We start from the raw sequence: 24,436 nt of genomic DNA, 5'->3' as shown, positions 1-24,436 counted from the left end.
TCAGTTGCTGAAAACAGATGAGCATAGGGGAAAAGGAAAAAAAATGAGAGGGAGGCATACCATAAGAGACTCTTAACTGTAGAAAACAAACTGAGGGTTGCTGGAGGGAGGTGGGGGGTGGACTAAATGGGTGATGGGCATTAAGGAGGGCCCTTGTTAGGATGAGCCCTGGGTGTTATATCTAAGTGATGAATCACTGAATTCTCCTGAAACTAATATTACACTGTGTTAACTAACTGAAGTTTAAGTAAAAATTTGAAACATTAAAAAAAATTAATTTCTTATCGTCAATTATCAGAACATGTCTTCAGCCATGTCCTTCATTAGAACATACTAAATAAGCAAGACATTTATTTTAATCAGAGCTATTTTTTGGGTCGTGTTACTCTTGTCCTTGACTAAAACTGCATTTCCTATTTTCTAGCTGGAAGGTAAAGCTGCTATAGAACTGTAGAATACTTAAGCTACGAAAAATAAGAGGAAATGTCACACCTTACACCAGGTATCATGCAGCAAGAAAGATGGGAAAGCACCAAAAAAGACTCGTGAACAATTTCGAATACCTTGAGAGAAGTCAATGTCACTGTGAAACACTGAAAAATATGTAAGCGACACAGACCAGATTCTGGAAAAGGAGGAATAATGATGAATCATTTCTGAGTATTAATTATTGCAAGGATTGCTGATTCTAGGGACTGATACAGTTCCTTTGATAGAGACACCAATAGATTAGAAAGGGAAAATCTCACTATAAGGAACTGTGACTTCACATTCAGGGTGAGAGTGAAGGGAGTTATATATTCCTGTCTAATCAGTAATCTTCTACCTGTAAATTGATGTGCTTTGAGATGAAAGAGGATGTGATTTCTTAGATATGACAACAAACACACAAGGCAAAAGAGGTTGGTAAGTTGGACTTCATCAAAATTTAAAACTTCTGTGCTTTGAAAAACACCATCAAGAAAAATATAAGACAACCCCTAGACTAGGAGACAATATTTGCAAATCATGTATCTTATAAGGGAATCATATCCAGGATATATAAAGAGCACTTACAACTCAATAATAAAAAGATAAAGAACCCCATTTTTTAGAAGGCAAAATATGTGAATAGACATTTCTCCAACAAAGAGAGATAAAGGGCTAGTAAGCACGTGAAAAGAAGCTCATAGTCATTCAGGAAATGCTAATCCAAACCACAATGGGATACTAGTTCACACCCACTAGAATAGCAATTACTAAACAACAACAAGAAGTGTTGGCAACAATGTAAAAACCTTCTACAATGTTGAAGATTGGAACCTTCATACAATGTTGATGGGAATGTGAAATGGTGCAGTCACTTTGGAAAACAGTTTAGAAGTTCCTTAAAATGTTAAACATAGAGTTAATATATAACCCAGTAACCTGGGCCATATGGTAACTCTAATGGGTTATATGGTGACTACTAATGTGTACAAATCTTTTGGGACTGATGAACATGATCTAAAATGAGTTAGGGTAATGGTTGCACAGCTCAGTAAATATACTGAAAACCATTGAATTATAAACTTCAAATGGGTAAAATTAATGGTATGTAAAATATATTTCATAAAGCTCTTAAAAATCAACACGAATGAGGGAATAGCAACCATATTCACATAAAAAAAACAGAATTGTCACTGTTTCCATTATGAAATTTTTAGTAGCCATAGTCAGTCAAGATTTGACTTTAAGTCTGCACTAAAATTACTTGCCACAACCCAGCCTCTGGTTGCAATTACTGAAAATGATTAACCTTTGATGCACTAGTAATATCTGGGGAAAAGGAAACATAGGGGTCTCAGTAGGGCTTCCTTATAAGGTCATGTGATTTCTGAGAAACCACTAGGTCTGAAATTATTGACATGTTAACTCTGGGGATGGTTGGTGTAACACCAAACATCCTGAAAGAACATATGACTGTGTGTATTATAATGAAGACCACATCCTCAGCTCAGAAAAGATCATAAAACATTTCTAATAGAACGCATACTGAATATTGTTCCTTGAGGGACTGAGGTTTATCTGTCTTAAAGAAAGGCATTCCTCAGTATTAGAACAAAATAGCCACGTCTGACTACCATTTTCCTTCTTTACCTAAATAAGAAGGGAGGGAGAGAGTGGGGGGACGAGGGAGGAAAGGAGAGAGGGGAAGATGAAGGGGAAGCTCAGTATCTTTCTTGTATCTCAAGATGTATAATCAAACAATCAAGGGAAACACAGAGGGCTGGAAAGAGGCAACACTCCCTATCCCCACCTCCCTCTGTCTCCACACCTGCCAGAGACTTCAGATAGGAGCACAATAAACTATCGTCCACAAAATGGGGAAGGAGAATCTAGGCAGGAGCTTACTAATAAATAAGACTCCCTCCTGCATTTCCACTTGCCCTTGAACTATTAGTCCTTACATTAACCCAAGGAGATAACTAGAAAAAAATTTGGTTGCTGACCAATTTTTTTCAAAGCTCTAATTTAAGTCCTCATAAATTCCATTAGTGGATACAGAAGGTAGTATTGCTGCTGATGAAAACTAGAAGCCTCCAAATTTCTGCCGAGACGTTTTAGAGTCTCTCCTTGTGTACTACATTCTGAGGGCCCCAGGGTCCTCTCGCCCCCACCCACACTATAGAGTCGCCCTCCCCTCGTTCAGCAGTCTTAGCCAAGGAAAGCAAGCCCACTGGTAATGAGCAATTGTTCCCTGTTCTCACTTGTGTCTCATTTCTGAATGCTCAAGTTTGAAATTGGAAGGAGAGAAAACCACATCCTTTGTACCCTCAATATATAGATGGAGTCAGCCGAGAACTAACACAGATTTTCGTGCCGATTGATGTGGGGACAGTAGCCACAATGAGGAACTCCTGTACGTGTCTGGCATCCTCTCTCTCAATTGCCATTTTTCTCCTGCAGATTCCTGGAGGTAAGACTGCTTCTCATCATTTCCAGCATAACTATTAAGCAAATGGAGCAGACTGTCAGCAAACTTTTGGCCAGATTAGCTCAGTACAAGAAGAGATATGTGTCCCCCATGCTTTAATATTCTCCCTTGGAGTCTATGTCTTTATTTTAGAAGGGAAAACATCCTTCTTTCCTCTTTAAAGTTTCCTCACAAAAAAATAATAGAACTGCCAGTGCTTATTGCTGCCAATTTATAACTTGAAAACGGACAGAAAGACAATGTTAATGCAAGCAAATAAACAAAAATGCTTGCCTTAGGAAAATAGCTAGTACCTTTCAGGAAAGGAATAGTGGTGTTCAGCCTTTCTTGCTGCAGAAAGTACGTAGATGGTTTTAAACAAAAGTAAAAACAAAAACAAAAAAAAACAAACCTGATTTCATTACCCAAAACAAATCAGGAATGATCTGAATTTATATCATTTCTCTAGGCTAGTGTGTCATTGGGAATGTCCCCACATAGACTCTTTGGAAGTGCTATGGTGTTTTGTATTGAGCTAATTCTTTGGCATTCCAAGTAATAACCGACATGCCTGGTTTTGTACAAGCTGCATGAGCATCTGTTTCAAATGCTCTGAAGCTCATGGCATTATCACAAGACAGGTTATACCCCCCGAATGGCCTTAGATTTTCCTTGAAAACCTTCAAGAACGTGAGGACTGCTCTAGGGCTTCCTCAAGTTTGCTGACAGGTACGCACCAGCCATGGCGTTAGCCCAGGGTCCATCAGCTTTGGGACATGGGAGCGGGGGGCAGGGGCTGATGGAAAAACCTGTCTCACCCAAGGAAGTTGTTCTATGGTTTATCTTGCACCTAAAAATGAGAAGAAATTTTTTAAAATAACGAGGTTGCCGCATATTTGGGTAAAAAGTGTTGGCAGAGCATAAGCCTGGCATAGTATGACTGTGTTCAGGCATGTTAAATCCTCCATAACATTGAAAACAGAGCAGATAAAAAATCCAGTTATATCTTTCCTTCAAAGGAAACAACAGAAGCAGCTTGCTCTGCTCTTCTCTGTTTCCTGTGGTCAGAGAGAGCAATGTGGGCGCATAAGGGAACAGATGTAGCAAAGCAAGACTTGATGCTCTGGACCAACGGTCTCAACTCTCCTATACTTTAGAATATTCTGAAGGGCTTTTTAAACAATACTTGCATCCAGCCCCAGCTCCAGAGATTCTCATTTATATTGATTCTGGGTAGGGATCAAGAATTGCTAGGTTCCAAAAGCTCCTCACCCGCTCTAAACTCTACCCCTCACTCTTTTAGGAGTGGTTGGTTGCAGATGTTGACTTTTTTTTTTTTTGAAGCTTGTGTATGTGCTCACCAAACAGGTGATTCTGCAAAATGAAGTTATTCTGTCGAGTATGTGATTTCTGCAGCTCAGAAGGTCCAAAGATGGGATCTTTCTATACATGACTCACCCAAGGAAAATTTGAGATGTGGGTGAAGTTCTCTGGATTTCTCTAAATTCCTTATCCTTTAACTTCCCTATCCTTTCCCATTCCCAACACACTTCTGGAAATGAGAGCCCTTAGGACCACTCTCTTCCCCTTCTGTCACTCTTACCATTTGCATCTTTTTGTGAATTTGGCAGTGAGTTAGTTTTATGAATGGAGTAACTGTCACTCTGCCCTATTTGAGAAGCCATGGAGTCTCAGCCAGCGGTCAGGAGAAGTATTTTAGGAGAGTCCAAGAACATCTGGTGCAGATGGTGGACTGAAAATATATCACAAAGGCACAAGATGGGTAAACCAGCATGGATGGTGTTTCTTGTGTACAGATCTATTGTTCAGTAATAATGAAACTCCTGCTCTGTCATCAAGGAAATTTAATTGGTCGGTCTCCTTACAACATCTTCTCTCCTCTCTTCTCCTACCTCTTTGGAAAAGGCCTTCTGTTCAACCGTGTGTTTCAGTCTGCAGGTTGAAGGGGAGCCTCAGGTGCAATAGATACTATTCTGTCAACTTAGGAATGAGGAGAGTACAAATTTCAATTAAACAGAAGTCTCACAATGACCAAAGAACCCATAGGTGGGGGCACAGCGAAAAGGTACTATATCAGTAGTGGGGGGAGGGCGGGGGGGCTGGATGCTGTCACCTGTTTCCTCTCCAAGCAGGAAAAGCCTGTCTGGTCTTAGGAACATGGCTTTAGGGAGAACTCTCTGGGGTGGGCACTGATAGGATTTGCCTTTTTCTTTTTAACAGATTTCTGTGTAGAAATTATTGGAGGAAATCAAGTGAGTCCTCATTCAAGACCCTATATGGTGCTACTTAAAGGAGAAAAAATCTGTGCTGGGGCTCTGATCGCAAAAGACTGGGTATTGACTGCAGCTCATTGTGCCCTGTAAGTACTTGGGTTCTAAAAAATGTTTGTGCAGATATTCTCATTTGGGGGAATATTAATAAAGAGAATAAATCTTCACCAAAACCACAGGAAGCTCATGTGTATATCTTCACAACACTTAAGTCTCTGGGAAATTGCTTTACCCCAGCAGAGAGTTAAGCCCAGACTCAGCTCCAAAGTATCAGACCACTGGGGAATCCACAGTGAGCACCCTCACGCTTTGTGTTGGACTCCTCTAGAGCTACCGGCTTCTGGTCTTGACTTCATGATTAGAGAGAATTAACCACAGTCTGGAAGGGTAAAACTCTGTCCCCTCGGGAGCCTGAGCACAACAGTCAAGTAGAGAAAACTTGTTTCTAATACCTTCCTTTTTCCTTTCCTGAACGTCTCTCACATCTCAGCCATCTCTTAACTCCTGCTGACTACTACCTTCAAAGCTCTTCCAGGCCTGGTCTTTCCTCCATTCTCATAATCAAGCCTCTCAACCTGGGCTGTCCAATATGGTAGCCACTGTCATACTGGTTTTATGAATTTACACGTGGCTCTATGAATTTAAATTAAAGTTAAATAAAATTACAGATTGAGTTCCTTGGTGGCACTAGCCATGTTTCAGGTCCTCGGTAGCCACAGATGGCTAGTGGTTACCATTTTGGACAAGGCAGATGTGTAGAACATTTCATCATCAGGGTGTGCTCCACTGAAACCACGGTTCTAGTTTCTTAAGTGAAACTCACATCAGCTGATGTAACGGAAAAAACGACAGTGTGACGATCTGGTTGGTTTCATTCATACTACGTTGTGAATGATGATAACCTTAATTATTAATACACCAGAGAGTATTTTTTTAAGTAGGACCCACGCCCCACGTGGGGCTTGAATTTACACTCCTGAGACCAAGAGGCACAGGCTCTACTTCACTGAACCAGCAAGACGCCTCCTGAGTATTTTGATTTTATTAACCAAAATGAACCTTTTGCAGGGAGTCAAAAAAAGAAAGAATCCTGGGCCTCTGCTTCAGATCACCATCCCCCCAATATACACACACTCAGTGCCATGCAAATAAGGTCCTTCAATGGGCAATCATATTTCTGAAAGCTTTCCCTTTTAAGTTTGTTGTTCTCTTACAAAGACCCCTTCAGCGCATTCTTCTACAACTACTGAATGCCTTTTGCTTCCATCTCTAGACCCCTGAGACCTTTGTTTTCCAGTATTCTGCACCCTGATTCTCTATCACAGCTCAGGGAAGGTAAGGGGGCACTAAAGACCCAACCCCTAAGACCCCAAGACTTGGCTTAGCTGCCATGGAATTCTTGTTATATGTTTTTCAGTGAACCTAGTTTAGCGTGTTACAAAGAAGCTGGTGGTGATGATGACAGATTCATAAACAATTTTTTATTCTTTACACTTTTTTCCTTTCTGAGCCCCAAACAAGTATTGCCACAGAAAGTAGTTTTACAAATGAGACAGTAAAGCTGATCATATAATATGCTGAGCACCTGATATAAAGAGGAAACCCAGTTAATAGTGTTGTGTCTGCTTTCAGGAACAGAAAGTCGCAGGTCATTCTTGGAGCTCACTCAATAACCAAGAGAGAGTCAGAAAAACAGATAATGCATGTTAAGAAAGAGTTTCCTTATCCGTGCTTTGACCAGGACACACATGAGGGGGATCTGAAACTTTTACAGGTATGTACCTTTGATTGACTTCAGAGTCACAGAACCTCCTCCGATCTGGCCGCCTACATGGAAATTTTTTCCTCGGTGCTCTGTGGCCATAGACAATAGCTACATAATGGGGCCCTTGAAGGTTGGGCTAGAATTTAAGTAAAAATAGGACCATTTAAATGATCTTATTTTGTTAAGTCTTCATGCTTGTCTTCTTTCTAACAGCTGAACAAAAAAGCAAAAATTAATAAAAAAGTGAGTATCCTCCCTCTCCCTAAGAAGGGGGCTGATGTCAAACCGGAAACCATGTGTCAAGTTGCAGGCTGGGGGAGCATTCACAATAACTCACCTCAGTCTGATACCCTGAGAGAAGTCAATATCACTGTCATAAACCGAAGAATCTGCAATGATGAAAAGCACTATAATTATAATCCTGTGATTGGACTGAATATGATCTGTGCCGGCAGCCTCAAAGGTGGAAAAGACTCGTGCAATGTAAGTAAAATAAGATCCCATGTTTTAGCTGTTGAAGTCATGCAGATAGAGAATATGTAACATCAGGCTTTGTCTTGTCATGGCCTTGGCTTCTGCAGGGTCCTGGTGCCTTTTTTTACAGAAGTTTGATAAAATCCCAAATAAATTCATGTTCTCAGCTCACGTAAGTTGTTCATCAGAAACCTGTTCTCATTTTTCATACAAACACATACAGATCTCAATTTGAAAATATGTAACATCCAGGAGAGCTGAAGTCAGGGCTCCTCTAGGGTCTTCAATGCCCTTTCCCCCACCTCAGTACTCCCCCCAAAATTCACTGCCATTTGACCGAGCAAGTCTGAAATGCCTGTCCTTTCTAAGCCTAAGGATCTCTGGCTAGACTCTGCAGCTTCCTAGAGCCAAGGTCAGTCCCCAGGAAGCAACTTCCAAATGTGACCCATACAGAGATTATGCAAGCCTCCATCCCAGAGTCCCCTGAGAGGCAGTGGGACACGGCCCTGCTTAAAGATACAAGTAGCAGAGACTCCTTAGAAAGTTTTAAGCTCTGAGTTTATCATTTCTCACTTTTCCCAAAGACCCTGTAGAGCCTCCCCTGAAGAGAAGGAGTTGCAGTGTAGGTGGTCTGGGAGTTTGAATCAGAGACTGAGAGATCCAGGGGTCTCTCTTCTTCCCAGAAGCTTGTCTAAACATCTGCAGAATCTGAATGGCTGGATTTCAGAACCAAGGCTAGGCACATCCCAGAAGAGATGACATTGGTCCTCTGCACCTTTCCACTTTCTCTCCTTTGCCCTCCCTCCTCCCCTCCCCTCATCCACCATCCTGGCAATCCAGGAACCCAGAACCTTCGCGCCCTTGGAACCACATGCAACATCCTAAGGCCACAGCAGCATCCCAGTGTGCCTGTCCTCCTCTCCACAGCCACCCTCCAGGGTCGAAGCTTAGCAGTCCTTCTGCCATCCTTTTAGTGCCCAAGACCCCTTAGAATTGGCCGTGGGTGAATTAAACCTGAAGGACTCCCTGTGAAAATTTCAGACCCTCTGTGAAATATACCTGTCCAGTCGGGGTCCCAGGCTCCCACATACTTCCTCTGTTCATATACTCATAAGGCCAATTTTTGCCTGAAAAGGAGGGACCGCTGATGCCTTCATGTGGCTTGGAAGGAGTTGGGCACTCAGAGTCCAGCATTTGCAGAGTTTTATGCACATGCCTCAGTGGCCCTCTGTCTAGCACCACCGATATTCCCTAAAGCCAGAGCAGTGAAATGACCACTTCAGACTCTAGACCTCAAATACATTTAAATACGCTGATTCTAGAGTTCTTTGAGAAAATCCAGGCTCACACAGTGGTGGCACAGGCAGGGGTGAAGCAGTGACCTCCAGCTAACTGAAGCCTCTCTGTTGGCGGAGTCAGCTAGCTCTGAAGTGAGATCACTGGTTTCTGGAAGCTCCCGTCTAGTGTCAGATGCTCCAAAGAGACTTGGGGAAGCAATTTCTGTCTATTTGATAGATGAAGGGGAAAGTTGCTTTGGTTTTGTTTCTTTAGGAAAACAGTTACATGCTAGAGAACCTAGAAGATGTGGTGCTTACTCTTTGCCTCAACATCCCATCTGCATTGCACTATTTTACCCCTTGAGTTATTAAGCATTTTAAGAAAATGACAAACAGGAGGGTTTCCCTTCTAAAGCAGAATCAGTCTCAAAATCAGTGGGTAACATGAGCAACAATACAAGTTTTATTTCATGTTCACTGGTTTACAAATAAATTGAGTAAGCCAATTTAAAAATATTAAAACATTTCCAAACATTTGGGACTTTTAAGCACTAATTTTCATTTAAGTCAAGATTGGTTTTAACTCCACATTGAATGTTCCACATTCAACAGAATTTTTCCCATCCCCCTAGTGATCATGTTCCATGCTGATCCCCATTCCCTCTCTTGTTCTGCAGGGAGATTCTGGAAGCCCTTTGATATGTGAGGGTACGTTTAGAGGTATTACTGCCTTTGGCCTTCCAGGAAAATGCGGAGACCCTCGAGGACCTGGCATCTATACTCTTCTCTCGCAGAAGCATCTCAACTGGATAATTAAGACTATGAAGGGGTTAGTTTAGCTAATTGTACTTCATTTCATTTGCTGTCACTTCTTTTTTCATTGTTTCAAATTTTTATTTAAATTCCAGATAGTTAACATATAGTGTAGTATTGGCTTCGGGAGTAGAATTTTGTGATTCATCATTTACGGGATGGGCACTTGCTGTGACTTTTTAATCTTATCATAAATAAAATCAATTTGTGTAACTGTAACCCATTTCTCCTATACCTTTAGTGAGCAGACCTGCACTGGCAAAGTGAAGCAGAGTAATATGACAACCTTACAGATATTGCAAGGGAGAGATGAGGGAACCAATGTCACCAGTGTCATCCATGTGTCAAGTGGCACACATACTTTCCTTGAATTATTCACTGTCCAAATGGGGCCCAGCAGGAGTGACAATAAGCTCAGGTCTGTCTAGTGACAGGCTCAGCAATTCTGCAGGAAACAGGAACAGACAGTCTGGAGCATTCGGGTTAAAAGGAAATGCGTTTGCCCTTCTAAGGCCATTGTTCCACATCAACACATGCTATCTATCTATCTATTTCTCTGTCTCTCTCTCTCTCTATCTAGCTCAAGAACCTGAGTCTAAGAAAGAAATAGAAGAGGAAATGTCTTACAGTGTTTTCCAAAGGCAGGTGAGAAATAGAAATTAAAATTCTAGGGGACAGAAATGATGCACTTGGCCAGAGAAGAAAAGTATACAACAGAGAGTCAGCCTCCTCTCTCATTAGTTTGCATATAAGCCTTTGATTATCTAGGTGATTTCTTGGTTCTCCTCATCCCTGAGCCTGGGTGGGTCCAGCCAACACAATGGTTACAGCGGCTGCCATCACATACTAGGGAGTAAGTGCTCAAAGTTTTCCTTGAAAACCCCCTATGTTGTTATTCAGCACATTGAACTCATTGGGTAGTCATCAGTCCAGCAGCCACTTCAAAATGGGATTATGTGAATGGATTCCTTCAATTTCCATCTGTTCCTTTAGGAGTATACATGCACAGCACACACACACAATGTATACCCAAACCAAGAACATACATCACCACCAAGAGGTAGCCACTTAAAACAAAGAGAGCATTGCTCAATGACAAATGCTCAGGCCCCACCTCTAGAAATTTTTATTTAATTGTATTCAATGAGACCCAGGACATAATATTCTTTATATAATTTCCCCAGTGATTCCAATATACAGCTGGGGATGGGAGTCCCTACACTAAAAAGTGAGGTCTGGTACTAACATCTAAAACAGGGCTCTAACAGAGTCACTAGGATGATACTGTAGATACCTGTGATAATCCCTAATTCATAGTTAGGATTTTAGCAGCAATAAGAGGATGGAATATTCCCTACTAGCAACATTACAGATTTTGAAGTCCACTTAAAAAGTAGTTGCATGGAACCCTCATTCATTGCTGATACTTTCTTAGGAAAGTTAGCAGTGACTACTTAAAACTCAACAGACATATCCTATGACCAAGCAGTTCCACACCTGGGTATATACCCAACAGAAATGAGTGCTTTTGTCCACTAAAGAATGTTTAAAAATGTGCATAACAGCTTTATTCTTTTTTTTAAAGATTTATTTATTTTTAGAGGGCATGTGAGCAGGGGGAGGGGTAAAGGGAGACTCCGCCAAACAGATTCCCCATTGAGCACAGAGCCTGACATAGGGCTTGATTTCACAACCTTGAGATCATGACCTGAGCCAAAATCAAGAGTTGGATACTTAACCAACTGAGCCACCCAGGTGCCCCACAACTTTATTCTTAAAGTCAAAACTGAAAATAGCTCAAATATTCATCCGCAATAAGATGGATCAAAAATTGTCATACATTTATACAATGGAGTATTACACAGCAGTGAAAGAGAAAAACCTACAGTTACATGTTACAACATAAATTAATATTACAAACTTAATAGTGAGTGAAAGAAGTCAGACAAAAAGGAGATACAGGGTGTGATTCCATTTATCTGCAGGTTGGCATAAGACAAAACTAATCTATAGTGATAGAGGTCAGAATAATGGAAAGGTGTTGGCAGAGAGTAGGTACAAGGAAGTCTGGAGGGTACAGGAAATGTTCAAGTGGATGGTATAGACTGGTGCCAAGAGTTCAAACCCAAGTAACATCATCTAGAAACACTTCCTGGAGAGGTTAAGACTTAAATGAGCAAAGAAAAGGAAGAGAGTAGTAGGAATTTCAGACTAGAAGAAAAGCTCTGACAAAGGCACCAAGGCAGGAAATTGCAAGACTTAGCCCAGGGTCAACACAGGAGATGAGCAAGGATTAACATTTAAAAGATAGAACAAGTGTGCCAGGTGGCCCAGTTGGTTAAGAGTCTGACTCTTGATCTCAGCTCTGGTCTTGATCTCAGAGTTGTGAGTTCAAGCCCCACGTTGGGCTCCATGCTGGGCATGGAGACTACTTAAAAAAAGAGAGAGAGAGAGAACAGTGGCCTGATTGAGCCTTAAAAAAGCTTAACAATTATCAAATCCAAATTTCTGTTCTTGTAAATGTTATGACCACATTGCAAGGTCACTCGGTCAGTCTATGGCAGGTCTAGAGCTCAGGACCCTAAGGTTTAAGTGAGGGCTTTATGTAATAGGGAGTCATTGAGAGTTTCTGAGCAGGGGGCTGAGAAGATCACCACCATGCTTTTAGAAATGTAACCTAACAGTGTGGAGACCCATGAAGAATAAAGACAGGAAAAACAGAGGAATTACAACCGAGTGGTCATCAGGTATTCAGGACATGACTAGAATGAAACAGAAGAGAACAAGGTGTGAATGGATTAAGCATGGAGCAGAATAATCAGGGGATTCCCTGAATGATGGGATGACCAAGATAGGGATGAGACCATGAAGAGGGTCAAAGGAGTCCTACAGGGGATCTCGTTTTGAGAGGAAATAATGTGCATGCTTAACATACTGCCTAGCATATAGTAGGATTTTAACCAATATTTTTCAAGTGAATAAGTGATGTTTTTAATGCATTTGGTTTAAGCTAAATACAGGAAAGGATCTCAGAAAGGAAATATCCAGAGGCAGAAAGAAATATGAGGCTGGAGATTGGGAGAAAAGTCAAGAGGGAGAAAGGTGTTTGGAAATCTCTGCTATAGATATTCTATCACAGTGGCAACACATCCCTAACAAGGAAGAGATAGAAAAGAAGAAAAAGGAGGAAGAAGAAGAGAAGGATGAGGGAGGGGAAAATAGAGAAGAGGCAAAGACAATGTCTGGGAAATGCAACAGGAGGAAGCAGAGCAAATAAGGTAACCTGAGAAAGAAGGTCACGAGAACATTCACCTCAGAAAAAGCACTTCATCCTGTTTGATTGTCACAACAAATCCATGGAGAAGACAAGGCCACTGTCATTATTCTCACTTCGAAGCGAGGAAGCTGGAGCTCGTGGAGGAGCTGAGTGACAGCAACTCCACACCCAGGCTGTGCCATCAGCTGCAGCAGAAAACACCCGGGTCTGGTCTGGGCTCAAAGCCAGGTGCAGCACTCTGCCTCTGGGGCCTGTGGGAAGAAGGGAAGACCGTTCATGTCCCACACCACATGGGCTGTTGCTGACGGGGGGGGGGGGGGGGGGGCCACGTTTCCCCTTCCAGGAGGAAGGCATCTCGGAAACCTGCCATGTCTGAAGCTGGCGCTCCCACTGTGCCTTTGCTGTGGTAAACACCAGTCAGAGCCGACTGTGGGCAGCAACCTAAAGTGGCTGAGGTTTTGCTTCACTGGGTTTCCCTTTCAGAGCTCTTCCCCCCTTTTATTAGTTTCCTAGGGCTGCCATAACAAATTACCACACACTGCTTGAGACATGAGAAATTTATTTTCTCCTAACTCTGCTGACCAGAAGTCCAGAATCAAGGAGTTGGCAGGGCTAGCTCCCTCTGGAGGCTCCAGGAGAGATTCCAACCCGTGCCTCCTACCTTTAATTTGTGGCCACATCACTCTATTCTCTGCCTCTGTGGTCACATGGCCCTTTCTTCCATGTGCTTGTTCTCTTCTGTGTGTCTCTTCGAGGTACACTTGTCATTGGATTTAGGGCCCATCTCGATAATCCAGGATGATCTCACCTCACAATCCTCAACTTAATTACATCAGCAAAGCCCTTTTTGCTGAATAAGGTCACAATCACAGCCTCCAGGGATTTGACGAGGATAGCGTGGCGGGATCATTTAGCCCACCACACCCCTCATGCCCCAAACCCTTATCAGTTCTATCTTCTCTAATCCACCAACACCCAGGAATTGCTACTGCTGTTCTCCTGCCACCCATCCCATCCTTCTTCTTATCCTCTCCAAAAAGTCATCCCCTTGGGACCTAGGTTTTAAGGAGCTAATCAAATAAATTGAGGCAGCTTAATAGGAAAGGACCCAAAAAGCTCTTAGTTATGTAATTCTGGAGACAGTCCCCTTTTTTCTGTTATCTAACTGATCATCTCCCAAAGAACATTTTGTGAATAATTCTATATGAGGTTAATAGGTATTAAAAACTGAAAAAAGTGTTTAATGTTCTCATTAGTTTGGGATCTCTAGGTTAAAAAAAAAATGAAACAGGATTCCTTATTTCAAGACTGCTTTATTTGGGAGAAAAGACTATAATAAGCAGCATTTCTGAAACTTAGTTGACCAGAGTCCTTTTGATGTGAACTTCTCACGTGGCTCATGTTCCTTGGAAAATACTTGGCAAAATCTATCCTAACCCAACAGTGACTGTTAACAATCAAACTTTCAAGCCAAAGCAAACAAAACAGACTCCATGAAAGGAGGCTGGAGCCAGGAGGATAGAGGGAAGGAAAGAGGTTGGGTAAGTTCTTGATTGAGGAGGTATTTGGGGACACACATAAAATCTAGCTAGGGGGATGGTCATCTCAAAGAACCAGTACAGTTTACAACTCAAGTGAGCTCTGGAATTTCAGAAATAATCTTGTGTTCTGACAGCAGATTCTCAGCACCAAGGGGTGCATACACATATTCTACTCCTGGAGGAGACATAGCTCAGACACTTGGGAATTTTTCCATCCGCACACATCACTCCCAAAGCTCTCCTGCATGCTCATGCATGCACATACCCACACGCCCCCAAAGAGACGTGGGATTGGCCCTGGGTGTATCAGTGCATTAAAAAATTTAGATTCATAGATACAAAGCAGCTCCCTTATTTTATAGATGAAAAAAAAATTCAGGAATATCAGCTGCCTTGTCCCAGGTCACAGAGCTAATTAATGGCAGAGCCTGAACTAGAATCAAATTCAGTGCTCTAACTGTTTAGCCCATTCTCCAAACCCAGAGCAAAGAAGAATCTCTTTTCCTATGGAAGACCAGTGTCCCTTATTCTTTTTAATTAAACATTTAAAAATTAAAGCAATATAAATGAAAACCACTTAATTTAGTTAGGATAAATATAAAACATTACATGAATGCTTTTAAACTTAAAAGTCAATTCAATAAACATAGTAGGTGATAACTATGCTTTCGTTTTTTATTATGATGTGTTGAGATGAAGAAAAGGGGGGGGGAGTAGATAAGGAGTAACAGAGAAAAAAATTCCAAATCTTTTCCAAAGCAGGCTTTTGAAAAATGTCTTGACAAAAAAAAAAGGACAACTACTTCCAGAATTTGTTAGGAAAATGGAGTTTGGATTAGAAGCAAAGGCATTCTTGAAACACTTCTCTCATATTAGTGAAAATCTTAATTTACTAGATTAAGTGGGAAATGCAGTCTTTACCTCAGACAAAGGTCATCCTTTAGGATTTACATCCTTAAATTCCAAGAGTATTATTACTGAAAGGATTAAAAGTTTTGTTTTCTTTATGCAGCTGTTTATAAAGGAGACCACCTATCAATGCATGTGCTAGGGACTGATGAAACCAAATCAAAGGCCAGATCTCACCTATAGGCTAGAAAGTTACCTATTCCTGTTTCAAAGCTTGTAAATTACAACTTTTGGAGGGTGAGGGGAAGGATGGCGAGTTGTCTTTCTTCTGCAGTTAGATGGGGGAGGCCTCTTCAACTGAATTTTCCCCCCAGAGAATCATGAGTGTGGTTATAACAGGGTGAGACAAAGGAAAGGCGTAGATAATAGTAGATAATCTAGAATAGCTTTTTCCAAGCTTTATGACCACAATCCACAGTTCAAAACTATACTTTGTTTTGAAATATATCAAAATTCCAGAGCTCACTTGAGGTGTAAACTGTACTGGTTCTTTGAGATGACCATCCCCCTAGCTAGACATGTAGACAGGTGTATGGTGCTGCAGAACTGTAACAAAAGTTTCACAAAATAATGTCTGCTTTTACATTGTTTCCATTCTCTACTATTCTATTTCATTTTTTTAATGCTAACCACATGATATACATTAATATAACAACCACCCTGCTAAATACTTTGGGGAAATATTGCATGTGGAAGACACTACTGGGTCAGAGATGATCATTAGTGTCTAAGAGCTGGAAAGTAACTGCATCTTCTCCAACCATAAACAGGTTAAGAGGAGAAAAGGTTAAATGTACTCTTTGGAACTCTGTCTAATATCAGTGGAAAAAAGCACAAGGCATTACAACTAAAGAATTTATAGCTTGTCAAGGCTAGAGAAAAAGGAAAATGTACCGGTTCAGTTCATTCCTTATTCCCAGGATCAGCAAATTGACTCCAGGATCTGTCAGAGGCCCCCACCTCACTGAAAGTTCTAACTAGCTTTGTAAAGAACCAGGTTTAAGACTTGATTTAAAATATTTCTCTAAGGCACCTGGGTGGCTCAGTTGGTTAAGCATCTGCCTTCGGCTCAGGTCATGATCTCTGGGTCCTGGGATCGAGCCCCATGTTGGCCTCCCTGCTCCGCGGGGAGTGGGCTTCTCCCTCTCCCTCTGCCCCTCCCCACCACTCATTCTCTCTCTCTCAAATAAATAAATAAAAATATTTCCCTAATCAGAAAACATATCCCATGAATTACATATCTGATGATTTAAAATATGCAAAGGATCAACTCATGTCCCTCCTACACTCATGCCCGACCCAGGTAGCTCTGTGAAGAGCTGCCTACATTTTTATTTACCAAATCACATGGTATAACACTTAAGGATATCAAAGTCATTCTGAGGTCAGACTGACCAGCAGGAGCAGGAAGTCTTTCTGTTAAGGGTGTTTTGTTGTTGCCGAATAACATTCTCAGAATCTACAAAGAGAGTCACAGTATTATCACTATCTAACGCTGTATATATTTGGGGTTTTCAGTCTGTTTCTTCCCACTAAAGTATAGGCTCCGTGAGGACAAAGATAATGTCTGTCTTGTTTATATGTATATCCCCAACACCCCCCAAAATTGCCTCACACACAGTAGATGCATATTCAATAAACCCACACGTTGCAGCACTGCTGGTCTTCTGCAAAATAAGGAAAGATGAGTTATGATAACTAACTCCAGAGTTCCAGAAGAGTTTAGAAACTATCCCTGATCATCACTGCTTCATCCATGCATGTATGCAAGAAGACAGGACCACTGTAAGTAATGAACAGCCTTAGTCAAATTCAGAAACACTCATCTATACACGCCCTGAGGTGGGGTGGGTGTAGGCCTTTTTCCTCTGATAAAATAAGTACTTCGAAGAGCCAGAGGAGAAGATCTTTCATTCAGGGCTTTTCGGGCCAATGACAGCTCACTTAGCTATGGATACACAGCATTTTACTCACCCACGTACTTACCCAAAAATCCACGCGACCTGGCCAGACCAGGACAGGCCCACACAGTCACATCGTTCTTGGGACTACCTTGGCCACTTGCAATCTCCTTTGTCTTAGGTAGCCAGATTAGCGAACAAATCTGTAATAATGGCCAAAAAAAATACAGAGTTATGACAATGTCTGATTCATTATGAATGTATTTCGAATGGATTCTAGGCAGTATGCTCTGTCCACATCCATCCTCCAGTCCATAGCTGGGGTTAAGGTGTTAGAGGAATTATGTTAGTTCTAGGAAATTTGATCCCAAGACAACAAAAGACTAAGTATACAAATAGGTTTAGGTGCAATGAACCTACAAACGTGAGCACAAAGCAATGCTAAGAAAGAAGGGAAATGTGGGAAATAGAGGGGGAAGGAAAGGACACACAGATCAACTTGCGACTCCCAGAGAAAATTTTACAAAAACCAACTGTCCAGAACTGAAATCCTTATAGACTCAGAAAGTACAGAGAGGTGTGTTTGGGTCCTATGCTCTATCAGCAATCATTTTCACAAGGTTCTAGAAGATCAAAGTGAAAGCAAACTCCCACAGAGATGTTTACCTGTGAGTTTGTGCTTGGGGTCTGGATGCTTTGACCAGTATTTACGTCCAAGACACGTAAGTGTCCATCTTCCATTCCGCCTCCAACAGCAAGGACTGCAGACTGCCAGGGACACCAATCCATGGCCTTGAAAGTTCAAATAATCACACAGGCAGCTCAGCCTTGGAGAAAGTGAACTTGCGAAAGTGACACACTCAGGTAAGCAGGAGTCCAGAGGTCTGCGCACACCCCAGCTCTCCTGGAGCTCTGATCTAAAGGCCAGAGCAATGGCACTCTCTAGAGATTACTTCTAAGGGACTAGAAATCACCTGTTAGGTGCCTTCCTCAAATTTTGAGATCTGCCAGTATATTAAACCAAGAAAAAGCATCCAATAATATATTTTTAAAAATATACTCAACATGTCCTATGGGGCAAAAATCTGCTGCTGGAGTAGGTGACATGTGCCCACCAGAATCTGGTTCTGAAATGAAGCCTTTCTCTCATTTGTCTACCTGTGTCTTTAGGTTCTAGGTCAGAGAAGAAAGGACAAAATGGAGCCACACATAATTGCTCGCACCCCAAAAACTCTCATGCATTTCAACTCCTAATACATTTTTTTAGAAAGGAAAATTGCCTTTGATTCCCTACTTATAAATTACTATAGGTAATCCTGAAAAATAAGATTCAGTATTGCATATTTATACTGATAATTGAAATGATGAGTAACAATAATTTTAAAGGACATTCTAAGAAATATTTCAGTTATATATATATCTGTGTATCCTTATCCACATGTCCATCCTGCCATTAGCTGTCACAAGGCTTGGCTTGCTCAGGCTTCAGAAACTCTTGGTTCAATTCACTGTATTTCTGACAAGGCACATAAGAAAGTAACTTGTTTTGCTTGGCTTGGGTTTTTCATGTGTTGGGTTTTTGTTTTGCTTTATTTCGTTTTTGTATTTTGTTTGCTGACAAAATATTTTACATACATTTTCCCTAGATTTTTCCCAAATCATTAATAATGGGAATTTGGACCTAAAATCATTCTTAATGTCCTGTGGATATTAAAAACCACAAGCCAGAGTACCACTGTGCTTTAGCAGCAGGTGCTACATATTACACCCTATGTCAGGAAACTCCGTGATAACTTTGTAAGTTCTCATTCTAACAAATTTGCTCATAGTTAATAAAGTAGAACCATTTCTTTGCTCTGTGAGTGATAAATATTCTGGGACTATGTTGAGGCCAAGACATATATCTATGACACCAAAGGAATGAGAGTATGGATTTTTTTTTACTAGGAATAAGAATTTAAAATACAGAGAAATAAAAAAATATTATGCAGAAAATGGTAGAATATTGGTTTAACTGTGCAGCACCCTTCCCCCTCCTTCTCACAGTGGGTTTCCTTTCCATGGGTGTGAGCTCATGACCTAGACCTGGACAGCCAGTGAACCCATCTCTCTGACCACAGTTATCTGCTGAGAGATGAGAATGTGCCCAAAGTCACACCAGAGTCCTGCCTGGGACTTTTCTACCAGAGTTACAAGGAGCATAGTTTCTTAATCAGCTCCCATCAGGGAGAATCTGAATTTGAAGCCGTAAGAGCCATCTTGCCCACAAAATGTTGTCTGAATAAAGAATGAAACCCAACAGAGTCAGGCAGAGCCAAGAGCCAAAGAGAGAGGGTTCTAATGACATTATTTAAGGCCCTAGATCTGGACTGTATTGAAAGCAGCTGTATGTACCCAGGACTCCTCAGTCGTAAGAGAAAATACATTTACTTTTTTGCAGAAGCTCAAGCTTACCTCTGGTTTCAGTTACTTACAACTACAAAATCTGACACATGGGGGTGTATAAATAGGGTTGTCTTTCAAGACAGTGATGGCAAAATCCAAAACAAATTCTGGGGGAAGAAAATCTCAAAGCATCGCCTTAATGGCTTCGTTCTCATGTGTGAAGGATAGTCAATGATCTCTGAGTGAAGAGCAACTTGGAAAGCTATTGGATGTCTTACCTTGACTGCTGTAGGTTGGGGTATAACTTTCAGCGGTTGAACCTGGGCTTTCGCACCCGGGTCATGGGGCCATATTGTCAGCAGTCCATCACTACAACCGCTGGCAAGCAGCCTGCCGTCAGGGGACCACTGGAGAGCACAGACAGCTTGCTTGTGGTGAAGTGTTCCAACGTGATGCCGGGCAACCCGAACATCGTGATGAGAAACACGGCCCAGCCTCGACCCACTGCGCAGAGGTAAAGGGGCAGGTTTCCAACAGAAAACTCGAGCCTGGGTTCTAGCAATAGCTTATAAGCATTTGAAAACATGAAGGAAAGCATAGTTCAAACTACCTAAAGACCCGTCAGGACAGATTCAAGACACAGGTTTTGAACATTTGTTGGGTTAATAAGGATAGAGTATTCTGCCTGGGTGATTGTTTTCACAGGTGAAAAAAAATTTTGTGGCAAAGTTTCAAATGTGGATATTGAGATGATATCCTTTGATAGATATTTATCTTTTTTACGATTTTATTTATTTATTTGAGAGAGAGAACGCAAGCAAGTGAGAGCACAAGGTGGGGGGAAGGGGCAGAGGGAGAGGGACAAGCAGACTCCCTGCTAAGCGGAGAGCCCAATGTGGGGCTCAATCCCAGCACCCTGGGATCATGACCTGAGCAGAAGGCAGCCGCTTAACCGACTGAGCCACATTTTGACAGATATTTCTAACGATTTTAATATGATGCAGGCAGCTATGGAAAAGATAAATTTAGAAGATTGCCATATTTCCCCAGGGAGTAGTTTATGTACTGAACCTAGGAAATAGTACTTTTCTGGAATTCAGAATATTTCATATTATCTCAATGCAATGGTTTTAGAATATATATATTTATAGTGAAATGTCAGAGATAGAAATGTGTTATTTCCTTTTTCTATTAAACTACAAATCCACTATTCGTTTTGTTAATGTTACTAATACCTAAAAAGAATAGAAAACTATCTGAATGTCACAGCAAACTGCAATGTGATTCAGAACCAGTAGATAATGTCACTGGTAGTGATTTGGATCCAAAGAATGATAAAGATCCTATCACTTTATCAAAGATAATAAACTCTTTCTGGGCTAATTTAATTTTCTCCAAGGAACAAGTAAACAACTATCTACAATTATTTCTGAAATTTCTCAAAATCTGGTCTCGTATTTTTTAAAACGATTCAGGCACCACACTGAACAGCCTTCTGATGAACAATATGGGCTCTGCAGCCAGACCACCTGGGTTCAAAGCCTGACTCTGCCCCTTTTACTAACCATGTGACCTCAGGCTAGTGTCTCAGTTTATTCATTAAGAATAAGTTGGCAGGAAATTAGAAACCCCTCTACAGCATTACTGAAGGGATTAAAACGCAATTATGCACATAAAGAGTACAGCACAATGCCCAGCACACTTTACTCCAAAAATATTAGCTGCTGCCATAAGAAACGATCTGTTCATTTTCCTCATGGATAATAAAATTTAAACAATGCAGACTGTAAAAAGAATTCATATAGAGAACTGACCTCACCACAACTTCTCACAGTAAATGATTAGCCCTTTATATGGTATTTTGTTTAAGTGGCTTAAAGTTTGACCTGTAATCACAAGGTACTGAAATCTCAAATTTATATCATAGCTGCTTAAATTGTAAAAGACCTTGGAATTTATTTAATTTAAACCTACCTTAAGAACTACAGTATAAAAATGAATGGCAATGGGGCACCTGGGTGATTCAGTCAGTTAAGCCTCTGCTTTCGGTTCAGGTCATGATGTCAGAGTCCTGGGATCGAGCCCCCCATGGGGATCCCTGCTCAGCGGGGAGCCTGCTTCTCCCTCTCCCTCTGCTGCTCCCCCTGCTTGTGCTCTCTCTCAAATAAAAAGTAAAATCTTTAAAAAGATAATGAATGGCAATTATTAAAAGCAATATATATTTAGATCAATTATATAGGATCATAGGAAAAAGTCATTTAACTTTTCTGATTAAAAAGAATACACAAACAATGAATCATGGAACACTACATCAAAAGCTAATGATGTAATGAATGGTGACTAACATAATATAATAAAATAAAATTTTTTTAAAAAGTAGGTAGACTAAATCAGTAGTTCTCAAAAGTGACGAAGCATCAGCATCACTTTGGAAATTAGAAATGCAAATTATCGGCGCCTCTTCAGACCTACTGATTCAGAAGTTCCTGGAGACAGACTAGCAGTCTGTGTTGTAAGGAGCCCTCAGGTGATGTTGCTGCATGCTCAAGTTTGAGAATCATGGAACCGGCTGATCTATGAGGTTGCTTCTAGCTCTAACATCTGTGGATCTATGGGAAATGTGCCCCAGAGGGCTTAACATATTCCAAATTATTGATCCTGATAGCAATAAATACTTGATTCCAACAAAATATCCCTCTGATAGGTATTACTTGGTACAGAGAAACATTTTGCTTAAACAGATTTTTACCTTTTATCTGAACAATTTAATGGATCCTGAACCTCGCTTTCCAATACCAGCATATGGTCCAGGCACATAGCCACCATGGTACCTGTGGCCACTGGACCACTTACCTCACCAGAAGATCAGGATATTCAAGAAGGTAGGATCATAACTGCTGCTAACTAATATCCTGTTTGGTTTTGGTTGGTTTTGGTTTTGGTTTTGGTTTTAAATATTATGGTTCTGTTCACTCAGGCCCCATAATCACTCAGTGATACAAATATAATTCATTCCACTAAGATGCTTCTTACCTGCTGAGAATACAGTCATTCCAGCTCAGAGCTGCAACCACTGACAAATGACCAACCATATTTCTCAGCCGCTTTTTAGTTACCACATCCCATAACTGAAAAAATGAACAAGCAGAGAAATATAGCATTGTCTTTTTCACAGTCCACTGTCTTCTTAAAGGCCTGATAGCAATTAATGTTGCTACCGCCAGTCCTCATACTAAGGGAAAGCTCAGCTCCTTTAACCCTGGGCAGCATTTCTCAACCCTGTCTGTATATGACATCACCTACGGAGCTTGCTATGGATGCTAGCCATTCTGATTTAATAATGGATACGGCATTTATTTTATGACATTTAGTTTAAAGCTCTCCAGGTGAATTCAATGGGCAGCCACAGGTTGAGAATGGCTCTCACACGTCTAGTTTCTTCTAAATTGTGGAATTTCATATCTGGAAATCCACTGACAGGCTAAAAGACTCCTTTTCTGCCACCTGTAAGTGATACTCTGACCCATATGAGAAATGAGAACTTTGCTGTAAGAGGAAATCATTGACATAACCTTCATAGCATCCAATATCATTGTAGAGATGAGAAGGCAGTGAAAGCCATCCATGGTCCTCCAAAGTCATTGAACACATGAGCAATACTTTTACAGTTTTGCTATATTGCTGTATTGCTACAGTTTACAGTATTGCTAGTAATAATAACACATGAGAAGTTAAATAGATTGATGGAAACTGGGTAAATTCCCATTTCAGAGAGCCTATCAGAAAAAAAAAAAAATTCACTCATTTTAAGTAACTCTACTCCTGATCAAAGCTTGTGCAGAGAAAGGAGAGCTGAAGGTTATCTTCCTCTCTCCAAAGTCCTAACCCTGGGGATTCTACAAGCCCAACTTTAATACAAGAGAAAAGACTTTCAAGGGCACCTGGCTGGTTCAATCAGAGGAGCATGCGACTCTTGATCTCAGAGTTGTGAGTTCAAGCCCCACGTTGGGTGTAGAGATTACTTAAAAAAATAAAATCTTTGAAAAAAAAGACTTTTAAAAAGGTAAATATGACAGAAAGAAAGGTGGTGTGAAAAAAACTATGTAGGGTATCCTTAAGTCCTCATTAAATGCCATTCAGAAAAGGAACCAGAATGCTATATCCACTCACTCCCCATAGTTTCAAGCGCCACAATTAATAGAGATTCTCTATTGTATATTGTTATTAAAGGTCAATTTTAGTTATGTAGCAATTACACAGAGCACATTTTGAGGGGGGAAAAAAAAACAACTGTTACTTGTACTTCTCCCTCGCTGGTGCCAACTGCCAGGCAGGTTCCATCTCTTACCCAGGACACAGAAGATACATAGTTACAATTGAGATTTAGGTCTATGTTTTCAATCACATTGTAGTTTTCCCCATTCCAGACGAACACAGAGGATCCAAGGGCTATAGCAACAAGATTTTGAAAATTCCAATCTAGAATATTCAGATCTATAAGAAAAGCATTTCATATTAGGGTAATTATTTAGTCAAATAAAAAACATTTTCAAGTAACCAACTTTTTTGCAGATAGATGAGCAAAATTAATACCTTTCCCATGGTCATTGGAAAATAGAATCACATATGCAAGCAGATCATTAGAAGTTCAAAAATAAAAACTAGAATTCTGTGTTAAGATTCACAGTCTAATGAGCAATAATGTTTACTATTTATACTCAAATATATTTATTTAGAGTCATTTAGAGAACTTGGAAGTTTAATCTACCATTATTAGTACACATGGATTTTACCTAACTGATCACTAAAAATTAAAAACACATATTTTTGTCATTGAAATTATCTGGTCTTTCTTTTTCTTTTTCTTT

The 24,436-nt window shown here is 40.7% G+C and overlaps 2 protein-coding genes across 2 annotated transcripts in view; one reads left to right on the top strand and one right to left on the bottom strand.

Annotated features, from left to right (window-relative positions):
- The first annotated feature begins 2,814 nt into the window (after window positions 1-2,814).
- GZMA (granzyme A) lies at window positions 2,815-9,725 on the top strand. Its single transcript, XM_032403515.1, has 5 exons — window positions 2,815-2,938; window positions 5,177-5,315; window positions 6,859-7,000; window positions 7,205-7,474; window positions 9,420-9,725. The coding sequence occupies exons 1-5, from the start codon at window positions 2,869-2,871 to the stop codon at window positions 9,579-9,581; spliced, it is 783 nt and encodes a 260-aa protein (XP_032259406.1). The 5' UTR covers window positions 2,815-2,868; the 3' UTR covers window positions 9,582-9,725.
- A 3,173-nt stretch (window positions 9,726-12,898) lies between these two features.
- Window positions 12,899-24,436, bottom strand: part of CDC20B (cell division cycle 20B) — a 40,551-nt gene continuing 29,013 nt past the window's right edge. The window contains exons 7-12 of the mRNA XM_032403558.1: window positions 23,866-24,062; window positions 22,602-22,696; window positions 19,847-20,072; window positions 17,850-17,975; window positions 17,269-17,386; window positions 12,899-13,083 (exon numbers count right to left, since the gene is read on the bottom strand). Of these exons, the coding sequence (XP_032259449.1) occupies window positions 12,899-13,083; window positions 17,269-17,386; window positions 17,850-17,975; window positions 19,847-20,072; window positions 22,602-22,696; window positions 23,866-24,062 (947 nt within the window). The remainder of the gene's footprint in view (window positions 13,084-17,268; window positions 17,387-17,849; window positions 17,976-19,846; window positions 20,073-22,601; window positions 22,697-23,865; window positions 24,063-24,436) is intronic.

The sequence above is a fragment of the Phoca vitulina genome, unplaced genomic scaffold (assembly GCF_004348235.1).
Source record: "Phoca vitulina isolate PV1807 unplaced genomic scaffold, GSC_HSeal_1.0 scaffold6, whole genome shotgun sequence".
In the NCBI taxonomy this organism is placed as follows: domain Eukaryota; kingdom Metazoa; phylum Chordata; class Mammalia; order Carnivora; family Phocidae; genus Phoca; species Phoca vitulina.
Note: the sequence above shows the minus strand (reverse complement) of the source record. Positions and strands in the feature narration are given on the sequence as shown.

What these genes read in the sequence shown, in the direction of transcription:
- GZMA (XM_032403515.1), top strand. Translation starts at nt 2,869, where the DNA reads ATGAGGAACTCCTGTACGTGTCTGGCATCCTCTCTCTCAATTGCCATT. An exon ending in GGGATCTGAAACTTTTACAG is followed by an intron (nt 7,001 to 7,204) that starts GTATGTACCTTT and finishes TCTTTCTAACAG; the next exon opens with CTGAACAAAAAAGCAAAAAT. An exon ending in GTGGAAAAGACTCGTGCAAT is followed by an intron (nt 7,475 to 9,419) that starts GTAAGTAAAATA and finishes CTTGTTCTGCAG; the next exon opens with GGAGATTCTGGAAGCCCTTT.